General features: G+C 38.0%; 1 protein-coding gene across 1 annotated transcript; it reads left to right on the forward strand.

The window, feature by feature from the left end:
- The first annotated feature begins 1,863 nt into the window (after positions 1 to 1,863).
- LOC128621377 (calponin-3) lies at positions 1,864 to 19,981 on the forward strand. Its single transcript, XM_053647103.1, has 7 exons — positions 1,864 to 2,059; positions 15,139 to 15,260; positions 16,279 to 16,345; positions 16,515 to 16,652; positions 17,636 to 17,752; positions 17,910 to 18,056; positions 18,982 to 19,981. The coding sequence occupies exons 1-7, from the start codon at positions 2,003 to 2,005 to the stop codon at positions 19,324 to 19,326; spliced, it is 993 nt and encodes a 330-aa protein (XP_053503078.1). The 5' UTR covers positions 1,864 to 2,002; the 3' UTR covers positions 19,327 to 19,981.
- Positions 19,982 to 20,186: the final 205 nt, after the last annotated feature.

Genomic DNA, 20,186 nt, shown 5'->3' on the forward strand with positions numbered 1-20,186 from the left:
ACTCACACATACCACAGATTAGAAACACAAGCAGGAGTCTAATGGAAAACAACTAGAAAAACTCCAAGAAGGTCTTAAAAGTGAATTATAAAATGCCTAAAAATGAAATAAATGGTTGTGTTAGCTCCTGGAGATTTGTGCTGCACAGGCAGACAAAATCGGAGGTTGTAGTTCTTACATGTGTCCACAAACAGGTCCACTGTCCAGAGTTCAAAACAACAACAAATTTGTTCAACTTGAGAAACTGGTTGAACAGCTATGCTAGTTAACTAAGCAAACGCCAAGGGTTCTTGATTAACCTGTGTGGTTACACACCCATCTGCTTCTATGAGCAGATCATATGAATGGGTGAACCTTTATGATGAAATTTTTTAACAATTTCTACTATATATGGTTCAGAAACCTACAGACTAAAATATATTTCTCTTTTGCATGCATCCTGATGACAAGTTCAATTCAACTTATTTCCTAAAGTGTAAAGGGAGAAAACCGCATTTAAACTTCATACGCAGTGCAGGAGAGTCACTGGTATGTGATTACAATCTATATTGATTAGGTTTATGTGTGTTTCACTACAGCATGTCAGTATCAGGAATTTGATCAAGGCATGACATTCACTGTTTAAGGAAATCTTAATTAGCTAGAAAGATTTTAGACACCTTTACGCAGACTAACTTGGTTTTTACCACTGTTTTTGTTAAACTGGCTCCTTACACATGATATTGTCCAGGCAGATAGCCAAGGCAAGGTTAAAAACAAAATAAAATAATTTCCAAATAATTCTGGTGAAATATATTTATGGTTTCTTAACATTGTCAAAATATATTATAGGCGCACACACACACAAAATCTTATTTTGACAAAAATTTGGTTTTCTTTTTGTTTTGTTTTTTGGCTTTTTGACAGAATTCACTCACATTGTCATCCAATGGGATTTCCCAGACCGTTAAACATATGATAATGACACTAAGAGAGAGAAGAGAAGAGAGAAAAGAGAAAGGCTGGTGAAGGTATGAGTGTTGACTGCAGCTATAACATAAGTGAGAACAGGAACTAACTCATCTCTTTTATGGTCCATAACATTAAATCTAACAATAAACCAGTAAAATGTGTGACGTTTTTGTACATTAATAAATTAAACAGTCTAATCGTTAGCAAATCACTGTGGTATAAGCAGAATAACACATTCTAGACCATTATTTTATATAAAAATAATGCATTTCAGGAGGGATGTAGTGGCACTCCGCTTGCGCGTCATGCTGCATCACACCCCCCAGCGTGCCTTATTTTCATATAACAGCACGTTCGGGAGTGTGTTAGTCCTTACTCATATGGTAACTACTTATCACAGCATTACAGAAGCTCTAAGCAGCCATGCGTGGTTTTTTATTTTTTTTATTTATGCACCATTGGTGCAGTGGTGGCTTAACGGTTAAGGCTCTGGGTTACAGATCGGAAATTCAGGGTTTTCAAGCCCCAGCACTGCCAAGCTGCCACTGTTGGGCTCTTGAGCAAGGCCCTTAACTCTCTCTGCTCCAGGGGGCGCTGTATCATGGCTGACCCTGCGCTCTGACCCCAACTTCCTAACATGCTGGGGTATGCAAAGAAAAGAATTTCACTGTGCTCTAATGTATATATGACCAATAAAGCCACATTATCATTAAAACTAACAGAAACGAAACTGAAATTGAAAACCAAAATACAAAAACGAAATAAAAATTAAAATAAATAAATAAATAAATAGCAACATTTTTAAACTATAACAACCCTGGTTCAGAATACCTTGATTAAAAAAAAAAATTGTGACATTTTGGACTCATTGGCCTTCCACAGTGCGTGCTTTTATTTCGCGGGTAGGAGGTAGAGTCACGCTGCCCAGCCCAAACTCACGCAGATTAGTTCTCTCTTCGCGTGGCGACGTGCTGCTCTTCCTTACAATCAAAGCAACACTTCTGGAGCAGTATTCATCATCTACTTCAAAGTAAAGAATTTTTTTTTAAAAATGGCTCAGTTTAACAAAGGACCCGCGTACGGTTTGTCTGCTGAAGTTAGGAGTAAGGTAAGCCTGGAGCAGCTTTACTCATTGCTTGTTTGTTTGGACTGAAATCTGTTGTTACTTTGTTTCCTCGCGCTTCCTTTCCCCCCCATCTCCTCGCGCTCGATTATTTTTATTTAACGTTCGAATTGGTGCATTAATCGAATATTCGACGCCACTGACTGCTTTTCAACAGTTTTTTTGGGGGGGTTAGTCGCTTCTCTCTTCTCTCTTCTCTCTTTGTCCTGCCCATCACTGCTTTCTTTTTTCCCCCACCCCTCTTCATCAGCACGCGCGTTTCTGAGAACATTCTGGAGAGAAAAAAAAGTGCGAAAGAAATCACGTGCGTCTAAAACTTTTGTACACGCGCATATTATCTTTATCACTCCTTCTCCTTCACCTTCACAGAGGCACACAAATGAACCAGATTCACGGTCGAAGCCAGTGTTTGCGCTTGATTCCGTGGTGTAAATCTCAAGCAGTCAGGGCGAAACTCACTTTCTGCCACGAATGCATTTCGTTGAGGAGTTTGTCATGTCGGAACAGCATGCACGTGCGGTTATTTCTAACTCCTATCCTAGTCCATGAAGTTGTAGGACTCTAAAGTGTCGCTTGGTTTAAGATGGAGGTTTTATAGCTGAAGGCTTGTATTAAGTATGGCTGGTGAAATGAATGGGTTGTGCATTATAATGAAGATATGTTTGGTGGGAAGAAAGGCTAAGAGGAATATGCTTGGGGGCATTAAAGTAGTGAAAATGCATCATGTTATGTATGTTATTGGGTGCAATGGGATGATTGGGATGTATTGTGTTTAGAGGGCAGGGCAGAAAGTGGCATTGCCTAATACATGCATGCATGTAGCCTTAACTAGGAGACACAGGGTGGAGGCTTCCCATTGCTGATGCAAAAAAGAGGCAGATTAGGCGAAGGAACCGGTTCATCACAGCATGACTAAATATTTAAAATACAAGGACCTCAGCTACTATTGCATTATGCATTTTTTTTTTTTTTTTTTTTTTTTTTTTTTTTTTTTTTTTTTTTAACAAGCAAAGTGGAAGTTACTTTTTTTTATCTTCTTTTTTTTGTGGCTGTGGTACAATAAGCCTTCAGGAAGTGATCTCAGACTTTTTTTTTTTTCTCTAGAGTGTTCTCATCTCTAAAAGTTATCATGCCTTTTTATAGAGAAATGACATCTTATTGAGTTTCCGCATACCATAATAGCTCAGAGTGTTGTTGTGAAGTGATGATGGGTTTGCACAGGCATTCCTAGAGTAGAATCATACTTAACACTAGGATCAGGTTCTACCTTGAGTCCCTAGATAAATTGATTTCTCATAATGAGATCAGACAAACGTTGTCTGCTTTTCTTCTGTCGTTCTGGAAAACTTAGTAAAGTGAACATGTTCTGCAAGGTTGTTTTTTTTTGTTTATTTTTTTAAGTTTTGAAAGTCAAATTAGCAAAAGTTATTTGTTGCAGTGAGGTTGGAAATGCAAGTTGCAGGTGTGGTGTTTTTCTGGCGTGCACACACACTCTTGAGGTGGAGGCTTCCTGTTCACTGAAAAAGAAACCAGAATTGATTTGTCGGTAATAGCATGTGCCAATAATTGATTATAATGTAGAGTACAGCACTAGATTATTATCGCACCCTTTGTGTTGCTTCCTTTTTTGGGTGGCATTTGTGTCCCAAAGGTATGATTGTCCCATGCAGGAGACAGCTTAAGGGCATTTCATTTTCTTTATTTTGCAGAAAAAAAATATTTGAAGGCCGTGACTGACAGGACGGTTATCGAGAGGTTCTTTAGAATTTCAGGCACATGCGTGGTAAACATATGTAGCAAGGTGAAGTATGCAGTTTCCTGACAAACTTGATTTCAGGCGTGTGTAGTAACATTGTTCCCCTTCATGTCTTGAGACATGATAGTGCACGGCCATGTTTGAGGAAGTGGATGTGAAGATAAACTTCGAAACAATTTGATCGTGTCGGAGCAGTTCAAACACTTGGAATGGTGTTGCTTTTGTCGAAAGATTTAATCACAGGCAGATTGATTACACTTGTGTGTATGCTGCAGTTGTACTCTCGCAATGCGCAGAATGTCAGACTCCACATGCAAACTGATCGCAATGAGAGCGCTGGCATCATTTCAGTAATCAAAATGTATTAATTGACTGAGTACTAAATCAGTGTGTCTTATTCAAAGAGCAGTACATGCAGTGGTGTTGAGAGTTTGGTGTTAGGCTGCATGTTGCTCTGGATATCAACGCTGAGATGCTTGTATAAGCCAGGTGCTGTGTAATCGACTCTTATTAACTCTACAGTCATCACATCCAAGCAGATTTAACAGGATATGACTCGCGCCAAATTATAGGCTGTCTGCAAGCATCACCGAACTACAGCCCATGTGAACGTGAACCAAACATGCAATGTGGTTGTTTTGTACTGTGTTGCATATTGTTCATCTCACAGAGACTCCATGTAACGTATTATATTTGTGCGCTCATGTTAGCATTGCGTTTTTTTTATTTATTTATCCTTTTTATACAGTTAGCTGTGGTGTCTCAACTATGCTAACGATGCAGGGATTTCTCATTGTGGTTTAAAAAAAACTCTTCAGGGCAGGCCGGCATTTTGCTTGACTTGTGTTTTTATGTATACAGTGATAACATGCTGTTTTATTAGCACTCCTTTGCACTGTGCAATATCAATCCATACAGGTTTCCAGTCTTTTTTTGTGATCGTTACGGCCAAAAATGCTTGATTTTGCGGTGGCTTTTTTTTTTTTTTTTTCAAAATTTGCATCGTATTTTGTGCTTTTTTGTTGTTGCAGAAAACTACTTGAATTGGTGAAATTGCAGTTGCATTAAATTCTTTTATACGGTCTTTCGCAGTGATGTTTTTTGGTAAATAAAACACCTTTTTTTTTTTTTTTTTTTTTTAAAAAAAAGCTGTATTCATGTTCAATGCGTGTGAATCGAGGCTTTGGCTAAATGCGTGATGTGATAATGTCACATGACACGTCTCAGCCCAAATCTACAGCAAAATCTGTGTGTTCATTTCTCGTGATCACGAAATCCTGAAGGGACTAATATATAAAACACTGTGAACTGGGCACTATAGTCAACTTGCTATGTAGTTCCAGTCTGTAACTGATGGCAGTTCTTGCCCGCAACGCCACTGTAAACAATGCGTCAGTTTTGTATAGGGTTGCAAAACTTAACTTGATATTGAATATTACTATCATATTTTCCATCTAATATAACTTGAGTGAGAACTGGTTTTAAAATAAAATGACGAGGAACTATAACATTAAAAAAAAAAAAAAAAATTGTTACTCCAATGCTGAAATTGAAGCATATCGCCAGCTTAACATGCGTAGGTTAGATTGCTGCTGGAACATCAGCAAAATGTCCCAGAGTGTTTCACAGTTTCTAGTATTCTGTGTAAATTAAATTGTCATAAATAAATATATTTGTAACAATAGATTATTTATTTATTTAGCTCCTAACTATGACTTCATTTTGTCTGCATGTTCTCTTTCAGCTGAAACAGTACATTTTATAATGTCCATGGCAATTTGTTTTAACTTCATACACACCTTGGCTTGCTAGCCCGCGTCATAACTAGCCAGATAATTACCTAACTAGCGGAATAAAAATGTAAGCACATTGGTTGTCATGAATACATGGAAGGAGTTAGATAAACACCCAAGTGAAACATGGGGGGGGAAAAAGCAAATATTGAAATATTAAAATAATAGTGTGATTAGTCGATCGCCTAAAATGTTTCGTGTCTGGAGTTTACACTTGCGCTAAGAGGCCAAAGTGCTTAACAACTAATAGAAGCTTGTATCCAGTTTATCCTAGTTAAAACTGTCTAAATCCTCACTCACTGGTGTCAAACCACAAGTAATGTGCTTGTGAAAAGTGTCTGTCGAAATCAACACACACTCGCTTATGCCACATCTAGCTGAAGCCGAATCACTTTCTTCCTCAGGCAGGAGGCGGGACCTAAAATGTGAAACCGTAAGAATACCATAAGCAGTAATACTGATAATATAGTGCCAGATTAAGTTATATATTTACAGGTAATATGTATTTAATGTTTAATATGTTTGCTGCACAGTGTATTTTGAGAAGTATTCACAAACATCTACAATCAAAATTCAGACACCAGACATGACTTTACGCATTGCGTCTGTCGACTGGATAAAGACTTTGGTCAAACTATATGTTCTTTACATTTCTTATTGCTTATTTTTAAATGAATAAATACCTTAACCAACTGGTTATACCAAGTGAGTCATGTCAGTTCAAGTTATCTTCATGTTCTGTTTCGCAATGCTGAAATAATCCAAAAGTACTAATGAAATGATGTGGGTGGGGCTACATAGTAAGTTACCAGAGGAGAATTTGATGCACATGAACACTTGCAGGCTGTGAGGACTTTTATCTGTTAATACATCGCTGTTAAATTCTTGATTCTGATTGGTCAGAATGTGTTGACTAATTTTCCATCACTGTAGCTCTGACAGTAGTGTTTGCTAAAACTCAGATCAGGTTTATATTAATGAGCTGGAGCTTTAAGGGTTTTTTTCCTCCACATGATCCTCTAAGGATTATGGACATTGTGGGGTTTTTTTGTGGTTTCTTGGGAAAAAATATTGCGTTTTATTTGTCTTATTAACTTCAAGAGAATGCAAAGGAACAACTTTATATTTGCCATAACGTAAGTGATCACACAAACTAACTAGTATTGTGGGCCGTCTACAATGTAAAATGTAACTAAACTGTTAGAGTATGATGTCATTTAAAAAAACTTTTTTTTTTTTTTTTTCCAATGTTCGATTTGGTAAAGTTATATAACGAAATATACATATTTGTTTGCATTTTTTTTTTATAAAGCAGATAGGCGTCTGTTTTAGTGACACTGTTGGTGAGGGCTCATTTGAGTACTTCCATGTTTTTTTCCTCTCAGAAATTGCACCCTATCTTCCAGGCGTATGAAATTTTGTGTTGCCATGTATAGTAAAGCAAGATATTATTTTTTCCTCTAAGCAGACCAAATTTTATGTGTCTTATAATCTGGTATATATAATAATTATTAGTGTGCACAAAGTGTTACTTCGATACAGGATGGAGCAAAATTGCAGGTTGTATCTGAAGCATTTGAGCCTGTTTACTCATCATGCCTTAACATTAAATCACACCTGTGAGCATGTTCACACTAAACCCCATGTAGATGATTACTGAGAAACTGACAGCCTTGTGGGATGAAACTGATGGATGTCAGACCTGGAGGCTCCTGATTCATCTTCAGACTTGCACTCAGTTTTTCCTCTTCTATCTCAAACAAGTGAAATCCAGGCCAAACACACAGAATCTACTGTGTGGTTGCAGATGGCTGCATGTGAGGACACTAGTGTTGGTCGCTTGGTTACTGTTGGATACACAACACCCAAACATCTTGGAAGAGGCGGAAGTTGGAAAGAATTTTGCTGTTAACCTTTGACCTCTCTGTGTGTGGACGTTTTTTCCTTTGTGGGTCATTGTGTCAGTGGTGGGATTTTTCATGATGGTCAGAGGTCATTGAGAACTCTAGATCGGCTTTTCAGTATTTACCTCATTGATTTTTTTTTTTCCCCTCTCAGCTTGGAAATGTGTATCGACTACATCACATGAGTGAGTACACTCACAGCGTGGGGGGAGTAGCAGTGAATAGAATTTTCAGCAGGCAAAAATTGAAATAGTAATAATTTTTATTGGCAGTGTGTACATTTTGAACTAGGGCTAAACTGACTATTTTTATTCAGTCATTATTTTTATTATTTATTTATTTATTTTATTTTATTGGTTTAGAAATGTACTAAATCCCAAAAATATTGATTTTATATTTCTTTTCAGTATTTCAGTTAACCAAATGCTACAGTATGCTTAGCCTTAATAATGGGTAACTAACTACAATACAGTATTAACTGTCTAGACAAATTTAAAATAAAGGCCCATACCCAATGTGTGTGTCCCGAACTGATTCATTTAACTGATTCGTTTGAGTGAGACACATCTTTTTTGGTGTGTAGAATCGATTCTAAAGCTTTGGGATTGACTGTTAGTTTCCACTGCCTGGAACCAGGCAGTCGACTCTGTGAGCTTGACTCCCAGCACCTTTGACGTGAACTGAAAGCAGGATCGTGAATTGAACGACACAACACACAGTAAAAATATACATTTGTGTAGGTTAAGGAAGTGAAACGCTACTGAGTCAGAACAATACTTTGAACTACATAATAAGCTAATTGATTCAAATAGCTTTGCTACGTGTGGTGTAGTGCGTAGCGTTCTTAATCACATAGACCAGCTAATTGATGATGAATTTTGTTGGTAACCATTTTGTCACCAAATTTGACTGAATTTGTTGACTAGTTTTTGTTCACTGTGTACAGTGTCCTACTGGCTTGTTAACTACTTGTCTATCAACTAGCTAACCAGGAAGTGGGATAAACAACTCATGATCACATACATAGATGGAGTTGGATACGCAATACTCCTAAATGACTGAATGTAGCAAATCTAATTATATTCTTGAAATAACGTTTGAGATTAAGTTGACTTTTATTAAAGTTTAGTTTTGATTTGGAGCTATGATGCTAATGTAATTAGAAACCAAGGGAAGCTTATAGCATGGTTTAGCATGTAAATCTTCACACACCCACATCAAGTTAAGTATAAATCATGTAGACATGATTCTGATCATAATATAGATCACACATCACACATCAAAATTGATGTGTGCACATTATTTACTGTCTATTATAGATGGTGGCAATCTTGATCTGCTATACATATTGGGCTAATATCCATAAAAATGCTAGCATGCTATTTATACAGGGATGCTTTAGAAATTTGTATTTATTTAGAGTTGAGTGATATTAAACTGGTAGCTGTTAGCTTGACATCATATTGTTAGCTACATTAGCCTTTTGGCTTTAATTTGAAACTAGAATCAAATTTCAGATACCAAACCTGTGGTTTTGGTGTAAGGGAACTGCTGTCAAACAGTCAGACATCTTCAGCTACTGTCTTTTGTAGTTATTTTCACTTATCAAACTTTACTTTACTTAAAATATTTTTTAAAAATGCCATATTTGGTCACAAATGACCATATTTGAAGTAAAAGACTACTACACGTTGAGGGGAAGTCTAGAAGAGTCTATAAAGTCTATAAAAAAACAATCCTGGAATGCAGGTGTGCCTTTATTTAGAGGCAGCTGTTTACTTTGCCTTTTGTGCATCATTTCGCTTTTCACTTGTTGAGTCAGTGTTGTGTGCTGAATGAGGTCAGGTTAGGAAGTGAGAACATGGAAAGTCAGAAGAGAACATGGGTTCACTGCTTTCTTTCGCTTTATTGTTTCGCTTTATTGTTTCACTTCTCCGAGAGCATTTTTTGTTAATTTCTGAGGACTCGAGTCTTCAAGGACCTGGCAGTTCTCTGCCTTACAGGAAGTGCAATGCCTTGATTTTCTTTTCTATGTGTACACAATGTGTGCTAAAGCTTCTGTAAACAGGATGCAATATGTTATTCTCACCTCCTCTTTTACTCTTGTTGCTGCATCACCTCTCCCACAGCCCAGGAGACCTTGAGTGCAGGGCGTATGACCACTGTGCCAATGCCCTGCAGTGTTTACTTACATGGTGTCACATTGAAACCTCAGTGTTTACTCAATAGATTGCTTTTGTTGAAGTGCTGCTTCCTGCTGGCCTTGCCCTGACATGGTTAAGGTACAGCCAATTATAACACAGCTTCAGTTAAACATGAAAAGGCTGGATCAGTGATCCTTCTGAAGGGCAAACCTTTAGGTCCTGTCCATTTCCATCACATTTCCTTAACAGGGGTTTAATAAATGCCACACAGTATTTGTAATGTTATTTTATTTATTTATTTTAAAACTCCTCGGCTAAAACTGCAGTCAGACCAAAATGGGAGTACATTTTTTTGTTGGAAAAAGTCAAATCACTGGATGGGAAAGGGCATGGGATGAGACACGCATTTGCTTATGGTAGCAGTTACTTTCCCTTCACACAGTCTCTATCTAGGTGTGCTTTGACCTGTGAATTAGCGAATCTGGATTAAGCCGGTGGTGTCTTTGCTTGATTTAAAAACTGAAGCAGGTGTTAATTTTCGGTTACACCAGACTTTTGCCTTGCTAGTTTTTTTTTTTTACTGTTACTTGATGGACCTCTAGAAGGAAAACCAAACATGCTGTGAGCATCAATTTGTTCCCATCCACAAATGGGGTTGTTTTTTTTTTTTTTTTGGGGGGGTAAACCCCCCTCATTTGTCTGTTAGGATTTTTCTTCTAAGCAATGTTGACACCTCTTTTTAAAAAAAGAAAATAACAAACAAAAACCCCCAAAGAACCAGTCTAACTGGTAAAAGCCTGAGACAGTGTGTGGTGTTTTTTTTTTTGTTGATTTGGGTTGTAATACACCAACCCTGCTCCAGCCAATAAACGTCATTGAGCATTATTAATCAACCATCCATGGTGTGTAGTTTATCTTTGCACCCTTTCAGCTGATTGAGTATGTTGATGTCAGGGAGAGAATTCTCTGATTGGCTGTCCACTCGATGGAGTTGATACCAGAGAGAAAGCAAAGCAAACATCACTATCTAGCTATTGCTATTTGGGACAGTTTATTCTAAGATCATCAGAGCATATTAATTTTCAATTTTCTTTTATTCTAAAAATTACTGCCTCCTCCTGTATGAAAAATAATTTTGTCATCTTTTCATAACCATCTTTTCTGTATGTTTTCTTATTCCTCGGGAGGTGATATTCAGCTCGACTCTCATTTTTTGGCTTTTTTGTGGTTTGAGGTATTTGACCAAGGTTCTCAGTTACTCCCCTTGGCTTGGATTGTTCCTCCATTGGGAAAATGTCACCTGCTCTCCTTTTTCTTTTCAATATTCAGTTTCGGTGAACCTATACCCACTGTAGCCTCAGATTCCTGTTCTTGGCTGATGGGAATGGAAACTGACATGGAGTTCTGCTGCTGTACCCAGTCTGCCTCATGGTTTGAGATGGTGGTAAAGAGTGGCTATTTGAGTTATTGTAGCCTTCCTGTCGGCTTGAATCGGTCTGGCTATTCTCCCCTGACCTCCCGCACCAACAAGCAGTTTACATTCTCAGATCTGCCACTCACTGGGTGTTTTTTGTTTTTTGTTTTTCGCACCATTCACTGTGAATTCTAGATGCTTTGGTGTGTTAAACTCCCAAGATGTCAACAATTATGATTTAGCTGTTATCAGATGTAGGGTTGTTTTTTTGGTGTCATGTGGATTTATGATGTACAGTCATACCATTGCACTATGAATCATGGAACCACATGATGGTTTGCTGTTGATTGTAACATGAGAAGGGTGATGCAGTTAGTTTCCTTCCTCACACTTGGGCTGTGCCACATGACCTTTGGTAATCGTTATTGCAAACAAGAACAGTTGCAAAGGATTGAGCTGTCCAATTGATCACACTGTGTGCCATGATCATCCTGACCCGAGCATTAAATTTCCCTAAGAGCAATATCCTGTGTGCTTGGACACATTATAACATTCACACAGTTCAATGAATACGAATTACTATGTTCTAAATACGCATTCTTTATCTATTGCAAGTATCAAAATACCGAATGCTATAATTGCAGTACGGTGTGGTGTCGAACTTTTACCCTGGATATATGCTTGAATGTTTTCTGTGAATAACATCTGCGGAGGTTTTTGTGAAACCGATTGTTCTCTTGTTGAATTGAGTTCACCATAATCCTGCATGAAGGATTTTTGTCCTTTGCCTTTCGAGCACAGACTTGTTGAGCATGCTGGAAAGACCGTTCAGTGTGTTTTGAACATGCAAAGGAAGTCCTTCAACAGTTCCACCGTTGCTTACTCAGGCTGAGTCAGTTCCCTTGTTGTTGCTTTGCTACTGTCTCAGTTGACCTCTTAATGACCCCGTTCTTCTGATGGTATTATTCAAGTCAGCCCTGACAACTAGACCATACAATATTACATCACAGCGTTATGTGTCCGAGTGTATTGAATGCATCATTTATACTGATGTGCATTAATTGGTGAATTAAAACTGCATAAAAGAAGTAATGGGAGGGGGAGATATCATAATAATAATAATAATAATAATAATAATAATAATAATAATTTAAGCCTATAAAATGATGTATTGAATAAAAACCTAAATATAAAAAAATGAAATGAGGCTTTATTTTAGCACATCCCTCAGTGAAACAAATCAAAAAAGCCATGTTGAGGAAGTGGACACAGTCGCACGGTTCTCTCTCGTTAGGCACAAATCTAAAATGTTCCCAGATCGCCGATGTAACATTTGGTTTCCCGACAAGATGCGTTGCAGTGGCAGAACCCGAAGTGAAATCGCAGAATTCGCTTGACTGGATTTTGCCGTGCTCTAACAGACACCATCTAAGGCGTTTTATTATGATTACGTAATATTAATATAAAATCTCCAGCTATATAGTAGGCTATAAATACAAATTAATATAGCAACTGTTATACTTGTACACAGAATGCTGTACTTTGTACTTGTCATAGTGCCAACTTGAGCAGAAACATTACCATGGCGTGTGATGTGACCCCACCGTGGTGGCAAACTACCACCGTGGTGGTGCGGTTGTCATGGCCACCGTCACAGCCCTGCTTATATTGTTTAATTTTGTAAACACTGAAAACAAAATATGAAATAGAGGGGCAGGAAGAAAATTCAAAATTAATGAAATTTTGCTCCTTTTTTTTAATAGAAGAAAGAGAGAAGAAAAAAGCAGCAGATGCGATAATGCTGAGGATCACTGATATTTACTTCCATGTTTTAAAACAGATATTAGTTATTAAAGGCAACTAGTTAGAGGATCGATAGGATTTCTAGATATTTCCTCCACAGAAAAAGGCAGGTCAAGGATATTGTGTATCCTTAAGCCTTATATAATAAAGCAGTAATACCAGTATGAGGTGTGTGTGTGTGTGTGTGTGCGCGCTGCCTTTTTTTTGTTTTGTTTGTTTTTTTTTTGTTTGTTTTTTTTAAGGTACTTGGTGCCAAATTTAAGTAGTGTTTAATTTGTGAAAGGTCCATTCTGAATTCTTAAAGGACTTAGAAACCCTTATTTAGTATTACTAAAATTGGATCATTTTAAATGTGTTCAAATAATCAGATTAAATGAGGTGAGGTAAACTAAAATGTAACCAAGATATACCAAGCATTAATGTGAAATGAACACTAGGAGGCAAAAAAAACAAAAAACAACTGGATGTATGTTTACTTGCGCTTTGATTTGAAGTGTTGAGATTTCCTGGCACAACCAGTTAGCATTTGTTTGACACACATAACTGTAAATAGACACAACACGTTATTAGGATTTAGCACGCTACGCTTACTCAAACTCCCATTCGACCATGTTTACAAGTTTAAACCGGCCTTGTTTCATTAGCATGTATACACTTTTCCGATTAACAGAAGGAGGAAAAAAGAGTACACATTTTAACGTATGGCTTGAGCAGTTAAAAGTATCTGGATATAATTTTCCCGTATCACTACCCCTACACTGTTTTCTTTTCTGGATTAGTTATGAGGAGTTGAAGATGAAATTGCATTCAGAGCTGACTCTAAAGCCATGGGTCAGAGGTCAGGCAACCCTCCATGCAATTTCCTGTATGCAGCACGGCTCTTGGCACTAATCCTACATAAACATGGCTGGGGTGAAGAGGAAAAACATTTTCTTGATCTGTTCTCCAGTAGCTTTACTTCAGAGACTGTTTTGTTTCTAAGATAGTTTAAAATTGGAAGCCTGGGATCTGATTTCGTGATGGATTTTCACATGCCTAATGTATATACTTGGACTAATATATAATATATAATGCTCATCACACTAGGCTTATGCTCATATGACATTTTTGTGATCTGAGACGCCATGGTTTTGCTTTGACAGAATTCACGTCCAGTGAACAAAACGATAGGATTGAATTGGATGAATGGATCTCTAATGTTTTATTTTCGGTTTTGCAACATCAGACACGCATTAAGTCCAGTACCAGTACAACATCGTACAAAATGTCGCTTTTTCATGTTCTGAATGTGTGTGATGTGATGACTGACATGAAACAGATCATGCACATAACACAGAACATAACTTGTCTGGAAACATGTTGCTGTCAGAGCTGTGATTTTTGGGCGTAATGTGGCAATAGAAACTTGGGGGGGGGGGGGGGTTGATTCGTTGTGAGAATGTTTGTATCAACATCAAAATTACGTTTCTGCCTAATTTTAATATTAAAATATCCATAAAAGGTCATGAACTGACATTTGGCTCAATGCTAGGAGAGCAGGAAGATGTCTTTGGGGGGTTATGAAGCAAGCTATCATTTTTCTCTTACAATTAAACTTGCCTCCTGTTAGTAGTCTTACTCTGGTTTGTAATGATGCAATATACGGAAATAAGTAAGGAATAACCTGACATGAAGCGAAGTTTCCAATAACCGCACTTCCCAAAGTGTTTTATTCCTCTTTTACCACAGCAATTATTTTATTCATCAAAAGAATGACCTGATCTACATTTAATTTGTCTGTAAGCAAATGAAACACAAATTACTTCCTGTTCTCACTTGGGTTATAGCAGCTATGAAGTAAAGAAACCGCAAAGTATAAACTCCTGTCCTAAATTCTTTCCTGTTTCTGAAAACGTAGTTGCAGCTTTATCTCTGACTGTTACAAAGCCCTGAAATTGGAGATGATAAAATCTCCTCAAAGACCTTCATATCAATGTGGTGGTTTTTTTTGTTTGTTTGTTTTATTATTATTATTATTATTATTATTATTATTATTATTATTATAATATATTTTTTTTTTTTTCAATTCTGTAGGTCCCTGTGTAAGTTGTTAGTATGTAAATGATAACATAAATCTTTCAGACTTAGTCAGATGTGCCATTATAAAACATTAATCAACACCCTATGGCCATATACACATGTTGTATTCCAATATATTGTATAACTATTTGTCAGAACACTGAAATTTAGGTTGTGCTCTTTCTTTCTCAGATCGCTCAGAAGTATGATGGTCAGAAGGAGGAGGAGCTGCGCTTCTGGATCGAGGAGGTCACCGGCATGCCCATTGGAGAGAACTTCCAGCTGGGGCTGAAGGACGGTGTCATCCTTTGCGAGTACGTTGTTGCTAATGTATTTTGATTAATGGTACATTCAGTCAGCACTGGTTGGCTTGAACTCCTTTTTCACTCTACCTACACTTGTGGAGACAGTCGGTCATTTCACTGACTTTGTGTAAAATGTTTTAGTATGCTTGGAGTTGTTCAAGAATGTGGGCTAACGAAGTCCTTGATGGTCAGACATGTTCCATTAAAATAGAAATGTTTTTTTTTTTTTTTTTTATACGAGGAAGATTTTGTATTTTACTATTTTACACGATTTAATTCATGGAAAATTCCCACCTGTAATCTTCCAACCTGTTTTATTTTGAAGTCATGGATACTTTCCGAACTGCTGCTTATGCCTCGTCAGAGAGTGCTAATTGGCCTTTTCTGTACACGAGCTACCGGATGCGTATGATAGGCTGCTGAGTCACGCTAGCCAGTGCTTCCATCCCAGGTGGCTGTGGCATCGTGGGGATTTGACTTCACAGACTCCTGATGATGGGACAACCACATAAAACATTTGCACCACTCAGAAGCCTGCTGTAATTGTAAACATTTCGCCTGTTAGCCTGGTACCACTTACTTTGAGAACGAGCACACTTTCTTTGTATCATTCACAGCTGTCACCCTTGTTTTAATTATCACGTGCTTCCACAAATTTCCAAATAAACCGATGTACAATACTGTTTGGGCGTTCCCGTGTCTCTGCTCCAGGGTCCCTGGTTCGATCCTAAACTTGAGTTAACTCTGTGTGGAGTTTCACATGTTGCCCCCGAGTCCGGGTAGTTTTCCTCCCAACCTCACAAAAACATACTGGTATGTCGATTTGCTGCTCCAAATTGCCCCTAGGTGTGAAGGAGTGTGTGATGGTACTGTCTGATGGACTGGCATACCATCCAGACTTCATTCCCACTTTGTGCCAAGTGTTCCTGGGACTGGCTCCAGATCCACTACGACCCTGACCAGGATAAAACCGTTTCTGAAGATGATTGTAAGTGAATGAATGACTTAGTGTTTTCATTATTTATAGGCTGATCAACAAACTCCAGCCTGGCTCTGTAAAGAAAATAAACAAATCCAAGCTCAACTGGCATAAGGTGAAGTATTTGAGTTGTTGGTGCAAATTTCATTTTATTAAGCATGTTTAAGATTTACAAGGTATCTTAAGCTTAACTGTGAAGTAAATCTTGTAGCAAAACAAGTTTTGTGTGCAAAAGCATAGCACCAAATCATCTTTTTTTTTTTTTTTTTCTGTTGGTCACATAGCTTGAGAACCTGGGCAACTTCATCAAAGCCATTCTTGCATATGGCATGAAGCCAAATGACATATTTGAAGCTAATGACCTGTTTGAGAACGGGAACATGACGCAGGTCCAGACCACACTGCTCGCCCTGGCTGGCATGGTGAGACTTTCACACATGGTGCACAATATGATGACTATACAATGCAGTATTGTGTTTTTAGATGCGTTATAGTATCAAATATCAAGTTCACTTCATTTTCGGAAAGGATGACATTAAATGGCATAATAATCCAGTAGGTTTTGTATCGTCGGTGCAGTAGGTAAGACTCGCACACGGGTTTCTACTGATAGGTGAAGGGCCCTCATTATATCTAACCAGTCAAATCCCTTTGACTATCAAACACATCTTGTTAAACTGCAATACCTTTTGACATAATCAGACAACGGTTTTATTGAGACATGTTTAATAGAAATATTCAAGAAGGCATCACCTGAACGCATTAAAAAAAATTCTTGTACCAAGCTATAATAGTTATGTAAATTATATAGTAGCTTATATCGTTTTGTAAATTGTATATATTGTATCATTACCCCATGTCATGAAATAGCCCTGTTGCTGTCATGGTGTTAAAAATCAATAATAATCGGTGAAGTAGGTTAGTTATTTATTTGGTTTTGAACTTGTTAAATGGATCACTCTTGCGTACTATTCAGATGGGATTTCCAGACACGTGGCTGTTAATGTTTTCGGAGGACGTCTGAAGTAATTATGATCGATTGCAAGTGGTACTGACGCGTTAGTAGGTCACATGACCATCACTTCTATGTAGGAAAGCCTGGAAGCTTTGCTTCTCTGACAGATCCTTTTAAATGTCGTCTGTTTTATTGTTCAGTATTTTAAACCCAGACACTATTTGATTTAGGTTTTGTGTGCCAGAAATGATTGACCATGATGTTAGATCTCACTTCCCAATGTAAAACTAATCTGGTCCAAATAGGGCTTAAGTACTTTTACAAATTGGTCGAGGAAAAACAAATTTCAGAGGTATACAATCACTCCCTTTTATAGAAGAAAAATTGGCAAGATTACAGAAGGTTTTCATATCATGTTTCTGTACTAAACAATTTTCTTTTGATTCAAAGGCAAAGACCAAAGGCATGGGCACCAGGGTTGATATCGGTGTGAAGTATGCAGACAAGCAGGAACGCAGTTTCGACGAAGAGAAGTTGAAGGCTGGAAACTGTGTCATTGGCTTACAGGTGTGGCGCATCGGCATAACTTACTTATTCGCGTATCGGTTGGTGATGCATTCTTGTACCCTAGTGTGTGTAACTTTCCTCCCACCCCATTTATTCATTGTTGATTTGAGTACATTTCACTGGCCATTTCTGACATGTTTTTTGCGCTGATGACTAGATGGGGACGAATAAATGTGCCAGTCAGGCTGGCATGACTGCTTACGGCACCCGAAGACATCTTTATGACCCAAAGTCCCAAACGGACAAGCCGTATGACCAGACTACCATTAGCTTGCAGATGGGCACCAATAAGGGAGCAAGTCAGGTATGTCCCTGTATGTCACTGTACCATCTTGTTCACTGTAACGTCGAACAGTTCTGAGCCCACTGTAGTCATTATAATGGTGTCTCCAACTGGACACATTTTGGCACATAATTTTTATGCTGTGGCTAGAATGGTGTTCCTCAGCAGAGGTAAATAACCATGCTCACTGTAGCAGATTAAGTGAGGTGGATGTGGTAGATTAATGACATGGGTATTCACTGATCCATTTTACATTCACGTCACTTCTGATGCTTCACCCAGTTCTCTGACCTCCTCTTTCAGTGAACACTAGCTGCTCCGCGCCCAAGATGATGTCGTACTCTGCATTAAACGTGCTAATTGGGCATGCAATTAATTCAGTTTATTCCTATTGTCTGTCAAAAGAAAGTAATGAATGGCAATTGTATTAGTAATTTTTGTTGTTGTTATAATAACAACAATGATGCATTATTATTTTCAGGTCAAGTGCTTTGCAGTGTGAAGTAAATCGGATAAAGAAATAAAGGGTCAAAAATAAAATGGCAAAACAGGAAAGACAAATAATACAAAAATGCAGTAAATAATAGCCGTGAAAGAAGAAAACAATATAAGTTTACACAATAAAAAAGGAAAAAAGTTATAGTTAATATTGTGTATATTACTTCTATTTAATATACAATTATAGTAATTTAAATCTAATAACTATCATTAGTATATAAATAAAATAAAAAAAATTAAATTGGCAGTAAAAGTAAAGCAAATAACAAAAGCTAGTTAAATGCTAAAGTGAACACATTTTTAGCTGTATTTTTCTAATTAGTAATGGATGGAGCTGATGGTAGTGCATTCAGGCTATTCCATTGTGTGACATGGTCAGAAACACATCACTTACTTTTTTCTTTTTCTTTTTTCAATCTTGTCTTTTTGGCTTTTCCTGACTGTTTAGGCTGGCATGGGCGCCCCCGGCACCCGGCGAGACATCTATGACCAGAAGGTGTCTCTGCAACCGATGGACAACTCCACCATCTCTCTGCAGATGGGCACCAACAAAACAGCCTCACAGAAGGGCATGAGTGCTTATGGCCTGGGCAGGCAGATCTATGACCCCAAATACTGCCCCTCAACTGGGGAGCCTGGAGCCCACACCAATGGCAGCCAGGGCACAGGCACCACCGGCTCCGAGGTCAGCGACACCGACTACCAGGCTGACTACCAAGCAGAATACCACCATGAGTACCAGCCGCAATATGACGACTACCGTGGCCACTATGACCAGGGTGTTGATTATTAGTTGGCTGAATTAGTGTTCAGATCAAGATTCCTTCTCCCCTTGTTTTTGGTTCTTATTTCAACAGAGCAAGATTATTTTCCTTGCTGGCCTTACAAACTGATGCAGAGGGAGCAAAAAGTTGCCTTAATACTCATTCCTGTGTAGGTTGTCAGTATTGCATTATTTTTTTTTTTTTTTCTTAATTATGTTTGGAACTTTTCTTTCTTTCTTTTTTTTTTTTAAAGTCAGTTTTAACCTGGGTGTTTGTAGAATGCAAAGTGTGCAGCCTCACCCTCAGAGTCTTCTTTGTCAACCTGTAATCTGACTTGGTTTGATTATGGGATGTTCATCTCATTCTAGCTGTCTCAGTGCTCTTGGACTCAGCTCAAGGACAATAGGAAGGACTTGTGTACCTCTTCCTGAAAGTTTGTGTAGTTTCCCATGCCCGGACAGGAAGTCCCTAGCTGTCCGTTTTAAGCAAAGCCTTTTAGATTCATTGGCCCTTTTAATTAATTTGATCTAATGATGTTTTTGTTACTTGTGCCATATCCTTCTCATGTTTTAGGCAACCTTTTCTTTTGTATTCTGTCCTTTTGTATTTATTACCACTTTTACTCGATATGGTCCTGTCAAATTATTTTTTAATGAATAAATTTTTACATATGACGTACAACAACAGGTTTTTTGTCTTTCATAACTAAGGAACATCATTGAAATGCTCTCACAGGCTTTAGTCTTTAGATGAAATACACAAGAGGATCTGTTTAGCAGAGATATGCCACCTCCGGAATGAGCTCTCTTGCCTCTCTGGGACCATAAAGCTATGTGTGTGGAGACATGAGCCAAAAGCCTCTCCCATCCATTCCAGTATGCCCAAACCT

The sequence above is a fragment of the Ictalurus furcatus genome, chromosome 17 (genome assembly GCF_023375685.1).
Source record: "Ictalurus furcatus strain D&B chromosome 17, Billie_1.0, whole genome shotgun sequence".
NCBI lineage: Eukaryota > Metazoa > Chordata > Actinopteri > Siluriformes > Ictaluridae > Ictalurus > Ictalurus furcatus.